Source organism: Schistocerca cancellata, chromosome 1 (genome assembly GCF_023864275.1).
Source record: "Schistocerca cancellata isolate TAMUIC-IGC-003103 chromosome 1, iqSchCanc2.1, whole genome shotgun sequence".
In the NCBI taxonomy this organism is placed as follows: Eukaryota; Metazoa; Arthropoda; class Insecta; order Orthoptera; family Acrididae; genus Schistocerca; species Schistocerca cancellata.
Genome location: NC_064626.1, coordinates 1,172,858,339 through 1,172,882,083, shown reverse-complemented (window position 1 = coordinate 1,172,882,083; position 23,745 = coordinate 1,172,858,339). Strand labels below are relative to the sequence as shown.

Sequence of the window (23,745 nt, the reverse complement as noted above, 5' to 3'; positions counted from 1 at the left end):
GTTTGTTGGTAGTTGTGATCTTCAACGTTAGGTGCGTAATGGGGTCCTAAGGAACATGACTGCCAAGAAGGGGAAGGAAGCCAGTGTGCACTCCATATGCATACCGGGGGAGGCATTCCGGATGTGGAAAGGGTGCTTCCGGATACCATGAAGAGTATGGGGTGCAGCCAACTGCAGTTAGTGGCCCATGTCGGTACCAGTGACGTGTGTCGCTTTGGATCGGAGGAGATTCTCTCTGGTTTCAGGTGGCTGGCGGAATGGTAAAGACAGCGAGCCTTGCTTGTGAGATTAAGGCGGAGCTCACCATCTGCAGCATCGTCGACAGAACCGACCGTGGTCCGTTGGTGCACAGCCGAGTGGAGGGTTTGAAACAGAGGCTCAGGCGGTTCTGTGACCATGTAGGCTGCAGATTTCTTGACTTGCGCCATCGGGTAGTGGGTTTCCGGGTTCCGCTTAGTAGGTCAGGAGTCCATTACACACAGGAGGCGGCTACACGGGTAGTGGGGGCTGTGTGGAAGGGACTGGGCGTTTTTTTTTTTAGGTTAGAAGGTCTCAGGAAACCACAGAAAGGGCGTCCGTCTAAAAGGGGGCAGGTAAAACACGGTAAGGTAGTCGTAGAAACGATCGGTATCGTAGTTGTGAATTGTCGTAGCTGTGTTGGGAAAGAACCAGAGCTCCAAGTCCTAATAGAAAGCACTGAAGCTCAGATAGTTATAGGTACGGAAAGCTGGCTAAAGCCGGAAATAAGTTCATCCGAAATTTTCTCAAACGATCTAACAGAGTTCAGAAAAGATAGATTAAATACAGTTGGTGGTGGAGTATTTATTACTGTCAGAAGTAGTTTACCTTGTAGTGAAATTGAATTAGATAGTTCCTGCGAAATAGTATGGGCAGAGGTTATACTTGAAAATCGGATTAAACTATTAATTGGATTGTTTTACCGACCCCCGACTCAGAAGATACTGTTGCTGAACAGTTCAAAGAAAACTTGAGTCTCAATGCAAATAGGTACCCCACTCATTCAATTATAGTCGGTGGCGACTTCGATCTACCCACAATATGCAGGGAAAATTATACGTTTAAAGCCGGCGGAAGGCATAAAACGTCATCCGAAATTGTACTTAATGCTTCCTTAGAAAATTATTTTGAACAATTAGTTCATGAGTCCACTCGAAGCGTAAATGGTTGCGAAAGCATACTTGACCTCTTAGCAACAAATAATCGTGGACAAATAGTTATTATCATGACGAACTGGGATTAGCGACCACAAGGCAGTTGCTGCTAGGCTGAATACCGTAACGCCTACAACTATCAAAAAGAAACGCAACGTACATCTATTTAAAAACGCTAATAAAAATGGTGCCTATGGAATATCGCCTCAGTTATGCGAATGGATTCGTGATTTACTGTCAGAAAGGTCACAGTTCGTAGTAATATACGGAAAATCATCGAGTAAAACAGAAATAATATCCGGCGTTCTCCAAGGAAGTGTTGTAGGCCCTCTATTGTTGCTGATTTATATCAACGACATAGGAGACAGTCTGAGAAGACCTCTTAGATTATTTGCAGAGAATGCTGTCATTTACCGTCTTGTAAAGTCATCAGATGACCAAAACGAATTGTAAAATGATTTACATAAGCTATCTGCTTGGTGCGAAAAGTGGCAATTGACCCTGAATAAAGAAAAGTGTGAAGTTACTCACATGAGTACTACAAGAAATCCACTAAATTTCGATTACGCGATAAGTCACACAAATCTGAAGGCTGTAAATTTAGCTAAATACTTAGGGATTACAATTACAAGTAACCTAAATTGGAACGATCACATAGATAATGTTGTGGGTAGAGCAAATCAAAGACTGCGATTCATTGGTAGAATACATAGAAGGTGCAACAGATCTACTAAAGAGACTGCTTACACCACACTTGTCCTCCCTATTCTTGAGTATTGCTGTGCGTTGTGGGATCCACATCAGGTGGGACAGACGGATGACATCGAAAAAATTCAAAGAAGAGAGGCTCGTTTTGTATTATCGCGAAATAGGGGAGATAGCGCCACAGACATGATACGTGAATTGGAGTGGCAATCATTAAAACAAAGGCGTTTTTCGTTGCGACAGGATCTTCTCATGAAATTTGAATCACCAGTTTTCTCGTCCGATTGCGAAAACATTCTGTTGGCACCTACCTACATAGGGAGAAATGATCATCAAGATAAAGTAAGAGAAATAAGGGCTCGCACAGAAAAATTTAAGTGCTCGTTTTTCCCGCGCGCCGTTCGAGAGTAGAATGGTAGAGACAGCATGAAGATGGTTCATTGAACCCTCTGCCAGACACTTAATTGTGAATAGCAGAGTAATCACGTAGATGTACATGTAGATTGGTGATCTTGGAAAATGGAATACCGCATGCTATAACTGCCGTCGTCGTGCCAAAAAAAATCATTTACACTTTTTGAAGTTGCCAGTGTCTCAGCAATGAACTGCTGTGTCGCCATATCGTCGCCAGTTTGTAGTGTCTTATCTTGGAGAGCTTTGTGCTTTCTACATAACTGTCGAATGCGATTTTGCTGGTGGTTGTCTTCAGTTGTGACCGAGACGTTACAGATGCTGTACTTACAACAGATCCATCCACGACCGGTTCGAGCTCCCCACCTACCTCAGACATTAGCTTTTCACGAAGTTAAGCTGGGTTCTATTACTGGTGACAGCATCAATTTAAACTGACATGCCCGTCAGCGAATTCGCGTTAGATGATAATATTTACACCAATCTGTGAGCGACATGAGATTTATTATTTATTTAACTGTAACAGTATAATAATTATTGTTATTACACAGGGCGTAAAGGGTATAAGAACAGATATTTTTATATGTGGTACCTTCATATGTGTACACATCAGTGCGTTGCTTGTTTTTTCTCTGCGTCAGTCTTCCTGTAAACACATCACATAATTTATTACCTGATGTTTTTTGCACTGCACCGCTACGTGGACTGCCACTGAAGTAAAGGCTACCCGTTTTGCGCCCCCACTTTAACACCTGGCGTGCTGCCCTTGTGAAAGTAAGCATTAATGGCTTGCTCTTGCAACATGTTCTTGGAGGTACAAACCAACCTAAAAATATACTACTCGTAACGGATATAACTATTGCTCTGCAAATGAAGTAAATGCCGTTTTAATGTGTTCACTAGACTCTCCTCAGTCACCAAGAAATACACTCCTGGAAATGGAAAAAAGAACACATTGACACTGGTGTGTCAGACCCACCATACTTGCTCCGGACACTGCGAGAGGGCTGTACAAGCAATGATCACACGCACGGCACAGCGCACACACCAGGAACCGCGGTGTTGGCCGTCGAATGGCGCTAGCTGCGCAGCATTTGTGCACCGCCGCCGTCAGTGTCAGCCAGTTTGCCGTGGCATACGGAGCTCCATCGCAGTCTTTAACACTGGTAGCATGCCGCGACAGCGTGGACGTGAACCGTATGTGCAGTTGACGGACTTTGAGCGAGGGCGTATAGTGGGCATGCGGGAGGCCGGGTGGACGTACCGCCGAATTGCTCAACACGTGGGGCGTGAGGTCTCCACAGTACATCGATGTTGTCGCCAGTGGTCGGCGGAAGGTGCACGTGCCCGTCGACCTGGGACCGGACCGCAGCGACGCACGGATGCACGCCAAGACCGTAGGATCCTACGCAGTGCCGTAGGGGACCGCACCGCCACTTCCCAGCAAATTAGGGACACTGTTGCTCCTGGGGTATCGGCGAGGACCATTCGCAACCGTCTCCATGAAGCTGGGCTACGGTTCCGCACACCGTTAGGCCGTCTTCCGCTCACGCCCCAACATCGTGCAGCCCGCCTCCAGTGGTGTCGCGACAGGCGTGAATGGAGGGACGAATGGAGATGTGTCGTCTTCAGCGATGAGAGTCGCTTCTGCCTTGGTGCCAATGATGGTCGTATGCGTGTTTGGCGCCGTGCAGGTGAGCGCCACAATCAGGACTGCATACGACCGAGGCACACAGGGCCAACACCCGGCATCATGGTGTGGGGAGCGATCTCCTACACTGGCCGTACACCACTGCTGATCATCGAGGGGACACTGAATAGTGCACGGTACATCCAAACCGTCATCGAACCCATCGTTCTACCATTCCTAGACCGGCAAGGGAACATGCTGTTCCAACAGGACAATGCACGTCCGCATGTATCCCGTGCCACCCAACGTGCTCTAGAAGGTGTAAGTCAACTACCCTGGCCAGCAAGATCTCCGGATCTGTTCCCCATTGAGCATGTTTGGGACTGGATGAAGCGTCGTCTCACGCGGTCTGCACGTCCAGCACGAACGCTGGTCCAACTGAGTCGCCAGGTGGAAATGGCATGGCAAGCCGTTCCACAGGACTACATCCAGCATCTCTACGATCGTCTCCATGGGAGAATAGCAGCCTGCATTGCTGCGAAAGGTGGATATACACTGTACTAGTGCCGACATTGTGCATGCTCTGTTGCCTGTGTCTATGTGCCTGTGGTTCTGTCAGTGTGATCATGTGATGTATCTGACCCCAGGAATGTGTCAATAAAGTTTCCCCTTCCTGGGACAATGAATTCACGGTGTTCTTATTTCAATTTCCAGGAGTGTATATCTGCTCTTGCGCCCGTTACACCCCGTATATGAAGTGTGGATCACAACTAATCGCGAGAAACTGACATATTGAACTATTGTTCTGGTTAGTAAAAATGTACGTATATGGAACGGTGCCCATTCACCTTGGCGGCCCCCACCGTCACCTGCGTCGATTCGCCCTTAACCTGACACTGGATTCGTCACCCTGAATACTGTCACTACTAAACCGTTTAACAATGCCACGCAATCTCATAGCGCTCATTTTGGATTTCAGCATCTTGGGATGCAGACAAGGAAGGAAAATTAAACAAGCGGAAGAGCACTACGAGTTTTACAAGCTACACTCTTCACTGAGTGTGACGCACCGAACTTCAGACTGCTTCTGCCAGTGGCGTGGTCACGAGACAGGTACTGGTACCCTATAAACTATCTGCAGGGCGACGATTACTAGAAATTATGTCCGTAACTCTATCATTATCAATTTTTTTCGGACTGAAAGATATTGCCGGCCGAAGTGGCCGTGCGGCTCTAGGCGCTACAGTCTGGAGCCGCGTGACCGCTACGGTCGCAGGTTCGAATCTTGCCTCGGGCATGGATGTGTGTGATGTCCTTAGGTTAGTTAGGTTTAAGTAGTTCTAAGTTCTAGGGGACTGATGACCACAGCAGTTAAGTCCCATAGTGCTCAGAGCCTTTTGAACCATTTGAACCTGAAAGTTATTAATGTATGGTTATTATACTTGATGTCGAAGTCAGAAGTAACAATATGAAAAAACAATATTTCCCACCGTTTCGTTTTCCAACGTGGGGGACGGCTGGAACATACAGTCTTAATTATGAACAGCTCTAGGGTTTCAGAAGACAATTGCAAAAGAAAAACTACAAGACATGCAGAAAACAGATACATACCATTGGACAGGGCATCTCTCTAAGTTTTTAACTCACGTTACAAGTACTCAATATGGGCACCGTTTGTGACGTGGCGAACGTCAATACGTGCAGACTTGTTCGGGAAGGCGTGACAGCAGCCTGCTTTGTAAATCTGTTAGGTGGGTTGCCTACCTGCAGGCGTGAGCTAATTCGGTGCGGCAATAAGGAGCAGATCGGAGCAAAGCGTAAAAACGGAACTTGAAGACAACACAATCTACAGGTGCAAGCTGTAATTATAAGAATTCTGCAAATAATAGCAAACTTTCCTCTACCAGTTGGACACTGATACATAGCAATAACATGCAGCAAATTCGCACTGGTTCTCTGATAATCTGTCGTGAGACATAAACGTCCCAGTGGTAGCGAAGATGTTAAGATAGTCTGCCTGGCCAGGAATTTTTGGAAATATATTTACATAACTAACAGAGGTAGACATACTCAGTTGTTTCATTTGACTCCTTTTTTCTGGTTGATTTACTCAGTTTTTATTATCATTTTTTCAATTGTCTCTTGTATAACTCATTTTATTTATTTATTTGTGGTTTGTTATTCATTACGATGCGACAGTAGTGTCTTACATTAACAAAGTATGAATCTTCCATCATTATACGTCTAGTGTCAAAATATTTCTGCAGAAATTATTATGATACTTTTCTATTTGTGTTGGGTCAACAGCTGAGATGTCAAGTGATAGGAATATTACAAAATATCTTCCCCTCTTTCTGGTATTAAGTATAAGTAACAAGCTGAGTTGGGTGATCGGAATGCGCCCAATGAGCTTTTAGGCTTACGTCCGCCAAACAAAGTATCTAGCGAGGCTGAAGATACCTATTACGGATGTATGAACATTCCAGACGGAAAAAGTTAATATATAGGCCTAACGGCAAAGGTATGAGAAATCATTCAAAGTGCTTCGAGTTATGGTGTCATTTACTTTGAGGAAACAATCAAGAAGGAAGATACCGGTGCTTAATTGGAAAGCACTTCGGGGGACAAGTGTGAGCTTTACGAATTTGTATCAAAAAAGTGTAAATGAAATATAAAGTCTGCCAATGCTATGCTGATGTTTGCACTTCATAGGTTATAGTTAGAAGTAACTATTTTTTGGCCAAATAGGGCCAATTTTTGCAACAAAACTTCTGCTTAACAACTTGCTTAAGGTGAACGGGAATCATCTGTCTCTCCTATCATTTTTTAAAAACTAAAATGCTGTTCAATCTTTTGAGTAGATGTCTTCCACGAGAAACTGTTCCAGGCCCAAATCCAAATATTCAGCGGTCGGCTTCAAAAATAGGTAAACGGCAACTCTCAAGAAGAGTTAAAGGTGAGGAAGAAGGAAAAACTAAACGCTACAAAACAGCTGACGCTGACAAAAGGTGCAACGAACTCACTGTTCGTTTTCAAACCATACAAAAGTGCATAAGAATAATAACTGAAAACAGTAGTTGAGCTCCTTGTACGGATCTGTTTAAAACACTGAGGATTTTAATTACACCATGTGGTTCAAAAAATAGTTCAAATGGTTCTGAGCACTATGGGACTGAACATCTGAGGTCATCAGTCCCCTAGGACTTAGAACTACTTAAACGTAACTAACCTAAGGACATCACAAACATCCATGTCCAAGGCAGGATTCGAACCTGCGACCGTAGCAGTCGCGTGGTTCCCGACTGAAGCGCCTAGAACCGCTCGGCCACACTGGCCGGCGTACACCATGTGATTACATTTAGCAGTCAGTTGGCACATCAAAAATAATATTAATAATTTTTGCACAAACAGCTCTGTTCATAGCTACAGACTGAGAGCTAGACTGAACATACGTTTACCAAGAAAGAATGAACATAAAACTCAAAACATCATTTTCTACTAAGGAATAAAACTGTACAATGAATCGCTCAAGGAGATTAAATAAATTACTAAAACAACTTATATTTAAAAACAGTCAAAAAGTACCTGCTAACCAATAAATTCTATACACTGAAGGGCTACTTAGATAACACAAACTACAGGTTCGATAAAAAGTGTAACACATATAAATAATTATATCGATAATATAACACATATCGTTTCACATTCCACTTTCACACTAGTTTTTTTCTTTTTGCTTTCCTGGAAAAGCTTACTCCCAGAGCTATGCAATGTATAATACTAACACACTATACTCTTTCTGAGACCAGCATTTTCCTCGTTATAGAGGGATGCTGACTCAGTTTTTTACAGGCTAGCAAGTGGGAAGTTTCCGTACACAAAATGGAAACAGACATAGCCGCTATGACTCTGAAATCAGCTGATAGCGTGTATAGTGTGCGTAGCGTGTGCAGTGACTTAGGGTGAGAAGTGAATGAACAGTGAAGCACTAATCTTTCATATTGTTAAACAGCTTCTTTGTAAAACAGTAGTGTACACTGGAGATGACCCAAATGCGGCAGCACTGTTTTAAACAGACTGGTCTTACATTAGGGAGGGTGGATGCTCTATTTTCATCTGGGTTTTCCGTGGTTACTCTAAAACTTCAGGCAAATGCTGGAATGGTTACTAATATCAGGTCACGGCCGACTACCTGTCCTATCCTTGTTGAACTAGGCCTGCAAATATGTAAATGCCTGTATATATGAATTATATTATTTTTGATTATCTTAAATTGTAGTAGCAAGGCATGCCCAATATCTACATTACATCCACATCTAAATCTACATGGACACTCCGCAACTCACACGTAAGTGCCTGGCAGAGGTTCATCGACCCACCTTCACAATAATTCTCTTTTATTCCAATCTCGAACAGCGCGCGGGAGAAACGAACACCTGTATCTCTCCGTGCGAGTTCTGATTTCCCTTATTTTATCGTGGTTATCCCTCTGTAGATCGGTGTCAACAAAATACACTCCTGGAAATGGAAAAAAGGACACATTGACACCGGTGTGTCAGACCCACCATACTTGCTCCGGACACTGCGAGAGGGCTGTACAAGCAATGATCACACGCACGGCACAGCGGACACACCAGGAACCGCGGTGTTGGCCGTCGAATGGCGCTAGCTGCGCAGCATTTGTGCACCGCCGCCGTCAGTGTCAGCCAGTTTGCCGTGGCATACGGAGCTCCATCGCAGTCTTTAACACTGGTAGCATGCCGCGACAGCGTGGACGTGAACCGTATGTGCAGTTGACGGACTTTGAGCGAGGGCGTATAGTGGGCATGCGGGAGGCCGGGTGGACGTACCGCCGAATTGCTCAAGACGTGGGGCGTGAGGTCTCCACAGTACATCGATGTTGTCGCCAGTGGTCGGCGGAAGGTGCACGTGCCCGTCGACCTGGGACCGGACCGCAGCGACGCACGGATGCACGCCAAGACCGTAGGATCCTACGCAGTGCCGTAGGGGACCGCACCGCCACTTCCCAGCAAATCAGGGACACTGTTGCTCCTGGGGTATCGGCGAGGACCATTCGCAACCGTCTCCATGAAGCTGGGCTAAGGTCCCGCACACCGTTAGGCCGTCTTCCGCTCACGCCCCAACATCGTGCAGCCCGCCTCCAGTGGTGTCGCGACAGGCGTGAATGGAGGGACGAATGGAGACGTGTCGCCTTCAGCGATGAGAGTCGCTTCTGCCTTGGTGCCAATGATGGTCGTATGCGTGTTTGGCGCCGTGCAGGTGAGCGCCACAATCAGGACTGCATACGACCGAGGCACACAGGGCCAACACCCGGCATCATGGTGTGGGGAGCGATCTCCTACACTGGCCGTACACCACTGGTGATCGTCGAGGGGACACTGAATAGTGCACGGTACATCCAAACCGTCATCGAACCCATCGTTCTACCATTCCTAGACCGGCAATGGAACTTGCTGTTCCAACAGGACAATGCACGTCCGCATGTAACCCGTGCCACCCAACGTGCTCTAGAAGGTGTAAGTCAACTACCCTGGCCAGCAAGATCTCCGGATCTGTCCCCCATTGAGCATGTTTGGGACTGGATGAAGCGTCGTCTCACGCGGTCTGCACGTCCAGCACGAACGCTGGTCCAACTGAGGCGCCAGGTGGAAATGGCATGGCAAGCCGTTCCACAGGACTACATCCAGCATCTCTACGATCGTCTCCATGGGAGAATATCAGCCTGCATTGCTGCGAAAGGTGGATATACACTGTACTAGTGCCGACATTGTGCATGCTCTGTTGCCTGTGTCTATGTGCCTGTGGTTCTGTCATTGTGATCATGTGATGTATCTGACCCCAGGAATGTGTCAATAAAGTTTCCCCTTCCTGGGTCAATGAATTCACGGTGTTCTTATTTCAATTTCCAGGAGTGTATTTTCTCATTCGGAGGAGAAAGTTGGTGATTGAAATTTCGTGAGAATATTCAGCCGCAACCACAAACGCCTTTGTTCTAATAACGTCCACCCTAAATCCTGTATCATTTCAGTGACACTCTCTTCCCTATTCCGCGGTAATACAAACCGTGCTGCTCTTCTTTGAACTTTCTCTATGTACTCCATGAATCCTATCTGGTAAGGATCCCAGTCCACGCGGCAGTACTCCAAAAGAGGACGGACAAACATAGTGTAGGCAGTCTCTCTAGTAGATCTGTTACATTTTCTAAGTGTCCTGTCAAACGAAAAGTAGTCTTTGGTTTGCCTTCCACACAATTTTCTATGTGTTTTTTTCGAATTTGAGTTGTTCGTAACTGTAATTCCTAGGTATTTAGTTGAATTTGCGGCATTTAGATTTGACTGATTTCTTGTGTAACCGAAGTTTAACGGATTCCTTTTAGCACTCAAGTGAATGGCCTCAGACTTTTAGTTATTTAGGGTCAACTGCCAATTTTCACACCATACAGATATCTTTTCTACATTGTTTTGCAATTTGCTTTGATCTTCTGATGACTTTACTAGACTATAAACGACAGCATCATCTACAAACAGCCAAAGACGGCTGCTCAGATTGTCTCCTAAATCGTTTATATGGCTTTGGAACAGCAGAGGGCCTTAAACACTACCTTGGGGAACACCAGAAATCACTTCTGTTTTGCTCGATGACTTTCCGTCAGTTACTACGAACTGTGATCTATCTGACAGGAAATAACGAATCCATTCACATAACTGAGACGATATTCCATAAGGATGCAATTTCACTAAAAGTCCTTTGTGTGGTACACTGTGAAAACCCTTGTGGAAATGTACGCACGTTGACTGAATGCCTCCACCTTCGTAACTCTTCAACAGTTGGCAGCATTGGTATGCGGCAGGTACTAGCTTGTTCAGTAGCCTCTTCTATACAGCTCCAGTTGCCGGGGAGCCTTAGCATTGAACGGTTGTGTTGTTACAGTGTAAGGTATGGAAGCATGCGCAGACGGTCGGTCAATGCGATTTAAGCAAAGTGCAGTCATATTGAATTCTTGCCAGCAGACGGTGTCACCCCAAACGAGATTCATCAGAGAATAAAAGCAGTTTATGGTGATTGTGTTGATGTGAGTACTGTGCGTCGTTGGACGAGTAAGTTTAAAGATGAAACTTCCTGGCAGATTAAAACTGTGTGCTGGACCGAGACTCGAACTCGGGACCTTTGCCTTCTGCGGGCAAGTGCTCTACCAACTGAGCTACCCAAGCACGACTCACGTGTGACAGCAACCACCGAGTTTCACAAGCAAAATGTTGACAGAGTGATTCAGGGCGATCGTCTTAACACTCAGAGAGAAATTCCAAGTACAATCGGCATTTCACAAGAACGTGTGGGCCACATTATTGCTTTGCTTGGCTATTGGAAGATCTGTGCACAATGGGTACCCAGGATGCCGACTCCTGAAATGAATGCACACAGACTTGAAATTTAGCACCGTGTGACTTCCATCTATTCCCGATAATGAAAGATAATCTGCAGGGACAGCATTATGCTTCTGATGAACACGCTGAGAGATCTGTGAGATTTTGGTTGCGGAAACAGAGTGTCGACTTCTTCCCTGACAGCTTCAGAAAACCTGTTCATCGTTGGCAGAAATGTATCCTATTGGCTGGTGATTATGTGGAAAAGTGAATATTGGTCATTGAAGATCACATCCTAAGGATTATTTCTGCATTTGATTTATTAAAATATTCCCACCCAAACCCAATTAACGAAGGTGGAGGCGTTACTTTTCATTCAACCCTCATAGAAATACGGAATCAATCCTCGTAAAAGTGATCTACAGATGAATACTGCTACTGCTACTACTAGTACTACTACAGATGGTAGTTTTCATATGATATATGCGTGATCCATTTTTATAAATAAGAATATTAGAGTGCAGCATTCAAAAATCTTAGACCCAACTGTTTGAATAGGAGCACACGCTCAGGTTGAGAAGGGACGGAGAAGGAAAGTGGCCGTCTCCCTTTCGAAGGAAGCATCCAGATGGCAGGTTGGGACATGAAATTCCGCTCCCCCCCCCCCTCCCCACCCCCTCCAATGGGAGTCAAGTGTTTTACCCAATGCACAACTGCACACGGCCTGCTTTAGAAACATGACAAAACTTCGGTGATGGTAATGATAATGGCGAAGTGTGGGAACGACTTACTTGTAGAGCACGTCCTCGGCGTTCTTCATGTTGCGGAAGTACTCGTGCGTGTCTGAGTTCATCACGACTGTGTAGTTGATGCGGCTCTGGCGCGCCAGCTGCTCCAGGGACTGCACCGGCGACTGCGGGAGAAGAACACAACGCGTGTGCTTCGCTTAGTGCCCAGTTCACAGAAAAACGTCTGAATACTCTACTACATGTACGCAGGGAGAAACGGCAGAAAATTGCAGAAAATTGTAGGCATGACAGCTGGCAACAACATCGAGGTGCGTGTAATACATTTACATAATTATCGTCCAACTTTTTCCAAAATATTTGAAAAAGCGTGTGCTCAATAGTAATCTCATATTTAACAAACAATTTATTTAGCATTTCACAATTCCGAGTCTAGAAAGATTGCTCGACTGAGATTGCCATTTATACATTTGCTCATTAAATATCAGAAGCCTTATGTTGTGGGTTGGCAGGAGAGCCAACACCGGGTACTAGAGGAAGCCGAAAGGCACGCGTTTTAGCTCACGCAGGCTGGCGTGAGGTATGATTACAGTATCAATAGTAACTGGTAATGGCGCCTTGCTAGGTCGTAGCAAATGACGTAGCTGAAGGCTATGCTAACTATCGTCTCGGCAAATGAGAGCGTATTTCGTCAGTGAATCACCGCTAGCAAAGTCGGTTGTACAACTGGGGCGAGTGCTAGGAAGTCTCTCTAGACCTGCCGTGTGGCGGCGCTCGGTCTGCAATCACTGATAGTGGCGACACGCGGGTCCGACGTATACTAACAGACCACGGCCGATTTAAAGGCTACCACCTAGCAAGTGTGGTGTCTGGCGGTGACACCACACCTTAAATAACAAAATACCGCCTGCCGATACTTTTTGTGAGCTTTCAAAGGTGTACATCGTAATACCCTCAGAAAAACTCCGTTTTTATAGAACTGGTGGCTTTACACACACCTGGTTTGCCTCACACTTAAACATAATGCAAAGAATTATGCAGAATAATCTATAGGTCATGCAGCTAGCTAACTAACAGAGATGTGTCATTGATTCTTCACTGCTGAACAAATTGTGCCAACCAAGATCTTTTGGCTCGTCCTGGAACATACGTTCTTGGAATTTCAACAGCCGACCTGCCCTTGAAGCAAAACGCCACTTTCATAGGGTCTGCCGACTAAACAATTCCGCAACGAAACGCGAGGTACTTCTATTTAATCAACTTGGCAATGGTCACCAACAGATGAACAATATCCAACAATCGGTCGAACAAGTGTCTTTATGTAATTTCTATCGTGGATGGACTCCTAAAAAGTCAGCGGTGCTCGCGCAATACTATGTACAGCGAGCCGGCTAAAACCCTAAATTGATAGCGTTGAGGGGTTTGGGTAAAATCTAAGAGTATATTGATAGGGTATGAGAGCTAGGTGGTACTTACCCCACAGTACTTCTTTCCAGGCAGTAAGCAGTATATGTACTAAATTTTCTTGAAATCGATCCAGCACACACACACACACACACACACACACACACACACACACACATATACAGGGTGAGTCACCTAACATTACCGCTGGATATATTTCGTAAACCACATCAAATACTGACGAATCGATTCCACAGAACGAACGTGAGGAGAGGGACTAGTGTAATTGGTTAATACAAACCATAAAAAAATGCACGGAAGTATGTTTTTTAACACAAACCTACGTTTTTTTAAATGGAACCCGGTTAGTTTTGTTAGCACATCTGAACATATAAACAAATACGTAATCAGTGCCGTTTGTTGCATTGTAAAATGTTAATTACATCCGGAGATATTATAACCTAAAGTTGACGCTTGAGTACCACTCCTCCGCTGTTCGATCGTGTGTATCGGAGAGCACCGAGTTACGTAGGGATCCAAAGGGAACGGTGATGGACCTTAGTTACAGAAGAGACTGGAACAGCACATTACGTCCACATGCTAACACCTTTTTATTGGTCTTTTTCACTGACGCACAGGTACATTACCATGAGGGGTGAGGTACACGTACACACGTGGTTTCGGTTTTCAATTACGGAGTGGAACAGAGTGTGTCCCGACATGTCAGGCCAATAGATGTTCAATGTGGTGGCCATCATTTGCTGCACATAATTGCAATCTCTGGCGTAATGAATGTCGTACACGCCGCAGTACGTCTGGTGTAATGTCGCCGCAGGAACTTGTTCGACCGATTGTTGGATATTGTTCATCTGTTGGCGACCATTGACAAGTTGATAAAATAGAAGTACCTCGTTGTTTCATATCCTCTGGGGTTGTAGGCACATCACGGTACACATACTCCTTTAACGTACCCCACAGAAAGAAGTCCAGAGGTGTGAGATCAGGAGAACAGGCTGGCCAATTTATGCGTCCTCCACGTCCCATGAAACGCCCGTCGAACATCCTGCCAAGGGTCAGCCTAGTGTTAATTGCGGAATGTGCAGGTGCACCATCATGCTGATACCACATACGTCGACGCATTTCCAGTGGAACATTTTCGAGCAACGTTGGCAGATCATTCTGTAGAAACGCGATGTATGTTGTAGCTGTTTGGGCCCCTGCAATGAAGTGAGGACCAATGAGGTGGTCGCCAATGATTCCGCACCATACATTTACAGTCCACGGTCGCTGTCGCTCTACCTGTCTGAGCCAGCGAGGATTGTCCACGGACCAGTAATGCATGTTCCGTAGATTCACTGGCCCGTGGTTTGTGAAACCCGCTTCATCGGTAAACAGGTAGAACTGCAACGCATTCTCTGTTAATGCCCATTGACAGAATTGCACTCGATGATTAAAGTCATCACCATGTAATTGCTGATGTAGCGACACATGAAACGGGTGAAAGCGGTGACGATGCAGTTTGCGCATGACACTACTTTGACTCAGTCCACCGGCTCTCGCAATGTCCCGTGTACTCATGTGTGGCTTCATGGCAACAGCAGCTAACACACCAACTGCATCCGCTTCTCCTGTGACGGGCCTGTTACGGACCCGTTTGCGTGCTACGACCATACCTGTTGCATACAGTTGGCGGTAGATGTTTTGCAATGTGCGGCACGTTGGATGCTCTCTGTCCGGGTACCGTTCTGCATACACCCTGCAGGCTTCAGCTGCATTTCGTCGAACCTCGCCATAGATGAGTATCATCTCCGCCTTTTCAGAGTTCGAATGCACCATGGTCACAGTACCTACAACACTACGCTATCACAGACGTCTGGTAACACGGTGTACTACAGATGGTCTGCGTGCGGAGACGAATGCAGAATAACGATAGCAGCAAGCGCTACATGCGGACACTGCGACAGCTAGACCAAACCACAACAGTGCACTACAGCCACACTCGTAAACACGGTCGTCATCGTAAACATGTCCCTGCAGATGCTGCTCGCCGACCGTGGCCCGTGTTTGTTACAACACGCAACTGAACGTCGGAGGTTTCAAGCGTCAACTTTAGGTTACAATATCTCCGGATGTAATTAACATTTTACAATGCAACAAACGGCACTGATTACGTATTTGTTTATATGTTCAGATGTGCTAACAAAACTAACGTGGTTCCATTTAAAAAAAACCGTAGGTTTGTGTTAAAAAACATACTTCCGTTCATTTTTGTATGGTTTGTATTAAACAATTACACTAGCCCCTCTCCTCACGTTCAGTCTGTGGAATCGGTTCGTCAGTATTTGATGTGGTTTACGAAATATATCCAGCGGTAACGTTAGGTGACTCACCCTATATATATATATATATATATATATATATATATGTGTGTGTGTGTGTGTGTGTGTGTGTGTGTGTGTGTGTGTGCTGGATCGATTTTAAGCAAATTTAGTACATATACTGTTTAAAACATTTATTGGTTCCAAACTGCTAAAGATAGAAACACAATTCAGTTTCAACGTTCCTGGAAGCAACTGATCTCTCGTTGTCGAATTCACAGCTTCAACAATGCGGTTTCGCAGAATTTAAAGGGTGTCAGGCATAAGGGGGGATAAAAACGTGGAGGCACTAAGACAATTTCGCTAAGCACACCCTACGTTACCTGAATGACACCGTTCCAGGACGTTGGATTGGAAGAGGAGGAGCAGAAGATCAACTTCATCGCCGGCGGCCTCCCTGGTCTCCAGACCTCACACGTTGTGATTTTTATTTGGCGGGTTACGTAAAAGACCGCATTTTTATCCTCCCTATGCCTGGCACTTGAAATTCTGAACACTGACTTGTTGAAGCTGTGAATTCCATAACGAGAGACCAGCTGCTTTGTGTGTGGCAGGAGATGCACCACCGTTTCGTAATTTGTCGAGTAACACATGGTGCTCACATTGAACGTTGAAATTCTGTTTCTATCTTTTGTAGTTTGGGAGCAATAAATGTTCGATGTCTGTTTCTTCTTTTTCAAGAGCCCCGTATATCATTAACAAAGTTGTTAACAAAGAACACTGACTTTGTTAACGCAACCAACAAAAATCGGTAAAAACACGTAATATATGCACGTGACATACCGTTATGTAGCTCTTCTTATTCTGCAGGGAATGAAAATGTTTCTATTCTTTTTAAACAAATAGTTATAAATTATTCATTGAGCAAGTTTAAAACGGAGGCAAAAAAATATTTCTCCAGGTAATCGTTTGTGTATACAAACGATTATTGCCAGCATGAGAGAGCTCTTCCATTATCCCATCAATCCACATGTTTATTTAAAGAGATTTTTGTAACTTAATATGAGCTAGATTATCATTTAACTTATGTATGACTGCAGCGCCAACGTGAATAAAGTTGCTATAGTGATTAGTTTCACTGCAGTTCCATTTGTGCTGTACAAAACTGAATAAAGTCAGTTAATATTGCTATGTTTAAAACTGAATAATGGCGTTGCTAATCAACTAGGAGAATTTGCTGTGTATATTTAAAATGTGTAACTATTATAATATGTCGAGTCTTACAAATAATGGTCAAACCGTTAATTGTTGTATCGAGTATAGAGTAAGGTAGTAGTCACATGGCCAAAGCAGAGAGGTGCTCGTTTCGTCTTCGTCGTTTGGTCAGTGAGGCTGGTCTTGGTAAGATATTTGAAGAGACTGCGCTGCCAGAGAGCTGCTTGGGTTTAAGTGTGGTGTTTCGGACTTCGAAATACTTTCGGTGTCCATCATTTCAGAAGTTAGAAATATTTTGGAACTCTGAGTGTTAATGAACGCAGGCTCACAGTTGGGTTCTCAGTGAGTGAATATTTCCCGACTGCGGTAAATTTATACTGTGTAATGACTTGCAAGCGGATATTGTGTATTGCGATTTTCTCTGCAGTTTTAGTTACTTTGCTCCTCGGCTCCAAGACTTCAGTTCGCATTCGTTACTGCCTGTGAACGTTCTGCTTTCACTGCAGATTAATCATTTCATGCTGTTCTGAAACTACAGGGTGAGTCACTAACTACTATTGCCACCAAGAATAACTCCGAAAGTATGATAGGAGCTGAAAAGTTTGTGGGACAAAGTTGCATGGGACACTGGGGACCATAATATGACGTTGGTTTTTTGCTGCTAGGTGGGGTCGCGTCAGAGATATGAAGGTCAACTTTGCTTTTTAAGTGGGATGCTATAGTTTGGTACTTCTTTTCTGATAGCGGCTATCGAGAGAATCCGATGATGCGTAACAGTAAGGTCTTTGAAGGTCAACGAAGGTCACAAAGGTGGCGTGGACGTCCATTTACAGAAGGTGTTCGAAGTGATGACCCTTAGTATCAATGCAGTGCTGCAATCTTCTTATCATGGATGGATTGATTCGTTTTTCTTATCATATCGGCACTTGTCGAAGCACATGCTCTGACAATTCTCTCTTGCATATCTTCAGGTGTAGTTGGAACGTCTTTATAAACAATGTCTTTTACGAATCCCCGTAAAAAAAAAAATCCAGAGGCGTCAAGTCTGGCGAACGAGCCGGCCACGACACATCTCCTCCGCGTCCAATCCAACGATGTGGGAATTGTCTCTGCAACTCATTTCTAGCGAAAAATTTGCCGGACATCCATCATGTTGATTCCACATTCTGTTCCTTGTTCCCAAAGATATTTCCTCGAATAACAGACTTAATGTTTCTTGTAGGAATGTGGTGTACTTCCTACCATTAAGATTTCCTTCGATGAAATAGGGGCCTATAATTCTGTCTTCCAAAATCCCACACCATACATTCACCGACCACGGATTTTGGTGTGCAACTTGCCGCAGCCAACATGGATTTTCAGTTGCCCAATAATGCATGTTACGCAAATTAACATTTCCATGGTTCGTGAATGTAGCCTCGTCAGTAAATAAAACCAGATTAATAAATGTGTCGTTCCTCTGAATCTGAAGTTGAGCCCATCGGCAGAATTCAGTGCGACGCATACAACCCGTACCAGTTAATTCTTGGCGGAGACTGATATGGTAAGGATGATACTTATTGCAATTCAGAACAGGAATAACACTACTCTGGCTGATGCCAGATTCACTTGCGATCTGACGTGAACTAACACACGGATCTCGAACCACAGTGGCAAGAATACCAATTTCAGTTTCCTCGTTAGTAACTTTCCTTTGCCGGATATGTTTCCGGTACGTTAAAGATCCAGTTGTTCTCAATTTATCATACACATATTTAAATGTACGACGTGTAGGGTGAGTACCTTGAGGATATCTTTCAGCGTATAAGTCTCTTGCTCTCATTGAGTTTCGTTGGCATTCTCCGTAAATGAAAAACATATCGACTTGTTCTTCGAAGGAATACATCATTCACATTCGCTTGATTCGACGACACTAGTCTTACGGTTCCTATTAGTGTTGTATTGCGAAACCGTCGAATGGTGTTCACATGTCAATGACACGTTGGATGGATCGTATTTCAGTTGGCTATGCTTCAGAGTGAAACTAGTCTTTACATCATTTAAAATTAATTAATTTATTCCTGTTGATTAAATTGTTCCGGATGAAATTAACACGTAACTAATCAAGCTGGTGTACCGCTGGGTGTGCAAACTTGAGGACCAAAGTTCGCTTAGGAGTACGCGAAGAAGAAATTAACATTGCCAATTTAAGCGAGTGATTGTATTCCGTTTTACTGAAAAGGCGTGATGTTAATCAGTAATTAAAAAATCATACGAATCTCGCACTTAAGCACTTATTCAGCCATTTATTTGTACGGAAAATTAGTTAAGTTGTGCTGAAAATTACGTTACCGACCACACACATAGAGGCATAGTGGTGTTACTCATAGCACCATGGTATGCGACGCAGCATCATAGTGATAAGTGGGCTCACACTGCAAAGTTCTTTGTAAATTTCACTTGATTTTGTAATCACTGAAATAAAATATGCTCTCTCAGTCCGTGAAGTTTTATTTAGTTCCCTAAATCTGTCGATGTAGTCCCAATAAGAACGAATTGTTGAGGTCTACAGGAGTTGGACAAAAATATGGAAACACGGCGAGAAATGCTTGTTTGGACATAAATGGAGATACCAGCCAAGCCTGTTGTATTTGACCACGAACGGTACCTTTGCAACGTCCCCAATACGTTGCAAGTGTGAATCACCAGAACAATGTTCCGAGTAGTTGTGTGAGCGCTACGTCGGAGGAAAGTGAATTGGAATGTGGGGAAATGGTTGGTGCTCGTATGGTGGGTTCTTCTGCAACCAAGATAGCCGAGGTGTTGGGTATTTCAGGAGCCACATTCCGCTAAGTCACAACGCGGACGGATGTATGTGTAGAGTGGTCGTGACAGATGATAAGTGAAGAGGAATGTGATGAAAAATAAGAGAGCGACAGCTGCAAAAGTCACGCCAGAACTGAATGTCGCACTCAAGAAACCAAGTCGGCATCAAAACAACACGAAGGGAACTCCATAAGCAGGGCATTGCAGGGCGAAACGTAATTCCAAAACCATCAATCTGTGATACAAATGCCCTTAACAGAAAAGGTGGTGCCGAAGCCGTAAAACCTGGACTGTGCAGCAATGGGAGAAATCATTTGGTCGGATGAGTCTTGGTTCACACTATTTTCAACTTCTGGCCAAGTCTACATTGAAGAGTGAAACATGGCGGGGGTCCGTGATGATCTGGGCAGCCATATCGCAGCATTCCATGGTTCCCTTGGGTGTTCCGTAACACTGCATTATAGTCAAAGTTTATGGACTATTTTGGCTGATCACGTCCAAGCCACTGTGAAATGTTTGTTCTCCAATGGCGATTCTATGTTCCAAGACGACCGGGCCCCTGTTCACACATCTCACACCGCCCAGGGCTGGTTTTGTGAGCACGAGAATGATCCGTTACATCTTCCCTGGCCACCATACTCAGCAGACCTCAAATTATTGAGCCTTCGTGGTCTACTTTGGAGATAGGTCTGCGTGGTCGCTACCGACCTCTATCATCGTTACTTGAAGTTTCCATTATTTTGCAGGAAGAATGGTACAAGATCCCTTGAAAACTACGAAAGACCTGTATTTCTCCAGTCCAAGAAGACCGGAAGTTCTTTTGAATGGCACCCGTTTTCCTACACAGTATTAGGGAGGGTGCTGTGTTGTGTTTTTGATGTGCCCATATTTTTGTCCACCCCTGTACCTGTTAGAAAGCCTTGAATCCAGTCACAAATTTAGTACGATACTAGCTACTCTCACATTCTATTCACAAAAAGACAGTGTGAAACTTATGAAATGGTTTCAGGAAGACAGGGGACGCGGTACCAACCTGGTCGCCACCACGTTTCACCGTATAGCAGAGTAACACCAGTGCTAGGGTGGACGTACCTTCATCCTCTCGACGGTGAGGAAGGCTGCCAGGTTGGCGGTGAAGGTGGCCAGCATGAGCACCACGAAGAGCCAGTAGGCGGCCACCAGCGTGCGGCCGGAGAGGGCCTTGGGAGCCTCGCCGCCCCCTTGCGGAGTGAATGACGTCAGCGCGAACCAGAAGCTCTCCTTCAGAGTGAATTCTCTGCAACGGAACGTCACGTGCGGGTTACCTACAAGTAAAGTACGGTCTGCGCTGGACATAACGTTCGTCACTGCCTTAAAAAAAGCACAGTGGTCACTTTGGAGCATTGTAGACGACATTGAACTGGTACCAGTCACGTGACCATCTTCTGCTGACGGGCGCTTTGCTACTGTATTGGTACGTGCCAATTGATTCCAAGGAATCAGGGCAGGGAGATACAAGAGGTGGATAAAAATATGGGAACACCAAATACACAACACAGTACCTTGCCTAATACTGTGCAGGACAACCATAGGCATTCAAAACAGATACTAGCTGTCTCATAATGCATAAACAGAGATCCACCACAGTTTTCAAGAGAATCTTGTAGCATTCTTCCCGCAAAACAGTGGCAGGTTCAAGTAATGATAATGGAGCTGGAGCCGGCCGGAGTGGCCGTGCGGTTCTAGGCGCTACAGTCTGGAACCGCGAGACCGCTACGGTCGCAGTTTCGAATCCTGCCTCGGGCATGGATGTGTGTGATGTCCTTAGGTTAGTTAGGTTTAAGTAGTTCTAAGTTCTAGGGGACTGATGACCTCAGAATTTGAGTCCCATAGTGCTCAGAGCCATTTGAACCATTTTGAATGGAGCTGGGCAGCGATCAGACACCCTTCTCTCCAAAGCAGAGCACAGAGTCTCAATGTTTTGAGATCCGGTGACTGTCGTGGCCAGGGGAGATGCGACAATCCATCCTCGAGCTCACAGAACCAGTCCTGGTCGATGCGAAATGTGTGAATAGAGGCTCTGACGTCTTCGCCCACAGCATCACGATTACGAACATTGTACCGTGTGATGGATCTGATCCGCCAAAATAGTCGCATAATCCTCGGCAGTACTAGCGGTTCTGCCGCTGCAGTCCGGAACCGCGGGACTGCTACGGTCGCAGGTTCGAATCCTGCCTCGGGCATGGGTGTGTGTGATGTCCTTAGGCTAGTTAGGTTTAAGTAGTTCTAAGTTCTAGGGGACTTATGACCTAAGATGTTGAGTCCCATAGTGCTCAGAGCCATTTGAACCATTTATTTTATTTTGAACCTCGGCAGTAATGCCAACACGCAGAGTAACCATGGGGCTCATGGAACACCGTGATACGGCTGCCCAAATCACCATTGAACCCCCATCATATGTCACTCTTGGGACGTAGAATCGGCCAGAAATTAAAAACAGTATGGAACAAGACTCATCAAGCCAAATGACATTCTTCCCTTGCCTGCAGTCGAGGTTTTACGCCTTTAGCAACACTTTTGCCTTTGGATATTTTGATTACCGATGAGTGGTTTTGGAATTCCAGCTAGTCCTTCCACGGGACGTTAAACCCAGTCTTCCCACCTTCTTTTTCTACCAAATCCTGCAATTCGCTGCTAATGGAGGTCCCTTCGTGTGTGGTCAGATTCGGTGAACGTGGTTGCCGTGCAGTGGGCGCATTTCGGCTCACCCATTTACGAGCTAGCCTATCAGCGTCTTTTACTTCATGCACCATTGAACACTTGTTTGGTTTCAGATGCAACCATTTCCTTAACACGCACCAGTCAGAAGTGGGACGCCCAGCTGTCGAGAAGAACGTCGTGTCGATTTTGCAGAGCTGTCCACAAACATTTGTCTCACTTGCTCTTCTCCGCCAGACGCAGGTGGACTACCCGAGGAGTTGTTATGTCTTACCGAACATCTAATTTCAATAAAACACATACGCCAGTCACAAATAAAAGACCCACTCGAAGGATATTTACCACACTCTGTACGAAAATTACGTTGCAAAGTTGTTCCAGACTTCGATTCTTCAAACCAAAACACACAGCGAGCAGCTCGGGACAAGTAAAGGCAGCCATGTTTGCTGCAACTGCCGATAACGCTTGGGATGGCCCGCCCTCTGGACTAGCGTCCCGCCTGAGTGTAAACTTCATCTATTTTCCTTCAGGATGACACCAAGACCAAGTCTATGAGGCGTGTGAATATGTTTGTACGTATTTTCAAAGTTGTACAGTCCTTTCTGATACATCTTGGCTAACATCGTGTTTGGATGAAACTTCGTGGCAGATTAAAACTGTGTGTCGGGCCGAGACTCGAACTCGGGACCTTTGCCTTTTGCGGGCAAGCGCTCTACCAACTGAACTACCCAAGCACGACTCACAAGCATTCCTCACAGCTTTACTTCCACCAGTACCTCATCTCCTACCTTCCAAACTTCACAGAAACTCCCCTGGGAAACTGCTGTTTCATGTCAGCGCACACTCCGCTGCAGAGTGAAAATCTCATTCTGGAAACATCCCCCAGGTTGTGGCAAAGCCATGTCTCCGCAATATCCTTTCTTCCAGAAGTGCTAGTTCTGCAAGGTTCGCAGGAGAGCTTCTGTGAAGTTTGGAAGGTAGGAAACGATGTACTGGTCGAAGTAAAGCTTTGAGGACGGGTCCTGAGTCGTGCTTGGGTAGCTCAGATGGCGCCGGCACGTTAGCTCAGCGCTTTCAGTCAGAGACCTGGCTGATCTCTGTCACACAAAAACTAAGTGAAAGGATCGATAACAAAATTCAATGGATGTCATGTGACTCCGCTACGACCAAATACAACGAACAAAATGGAAAAAAAATGGTAGAGCACTTGCCCGCGAAAGACAAAGGTCACGAATTCGAGTCTCGGTCCAGCACACA

General features: G+C 45.2%; 1 protein-coding gene and 1 non-coding gene across 2 annotated transcripts in view; both read right to left on the bottom strand.

Annotated features, from left to right (window-relative positions):
- Positions 1–23,745, bottom strand: part of LOC126094110 (ionotropic receptor 25a) — a 216,765-nt gene that overhangs the window by 51,939 nt on the left and 141,081 nt on the right. Inside the window, exons 12-13 of the mRNA XM_049908770.1 lie at positions 20,884–21,067; positions 12,095–12,216 (exon numbers count right to left, since the gene is read on the bottom strand). Coding sequence (XP_049764727.1) covers positions 12,095–12,216; positions 20,884–21,067 — 306 coding nt within the window. The remainder of the gene's footprint in view (positions 1–12,094; positions 12,217–20,883; positions 21,068–23,745) is intronic.
- Positions 11,077–11,151, bottom strand: Trnal-cag (transfer RNA leucine (anticodon CAG)). The gene has a single exon. It is a non-coding gene; the product is annotated as a tRNA-Leu (tRNA).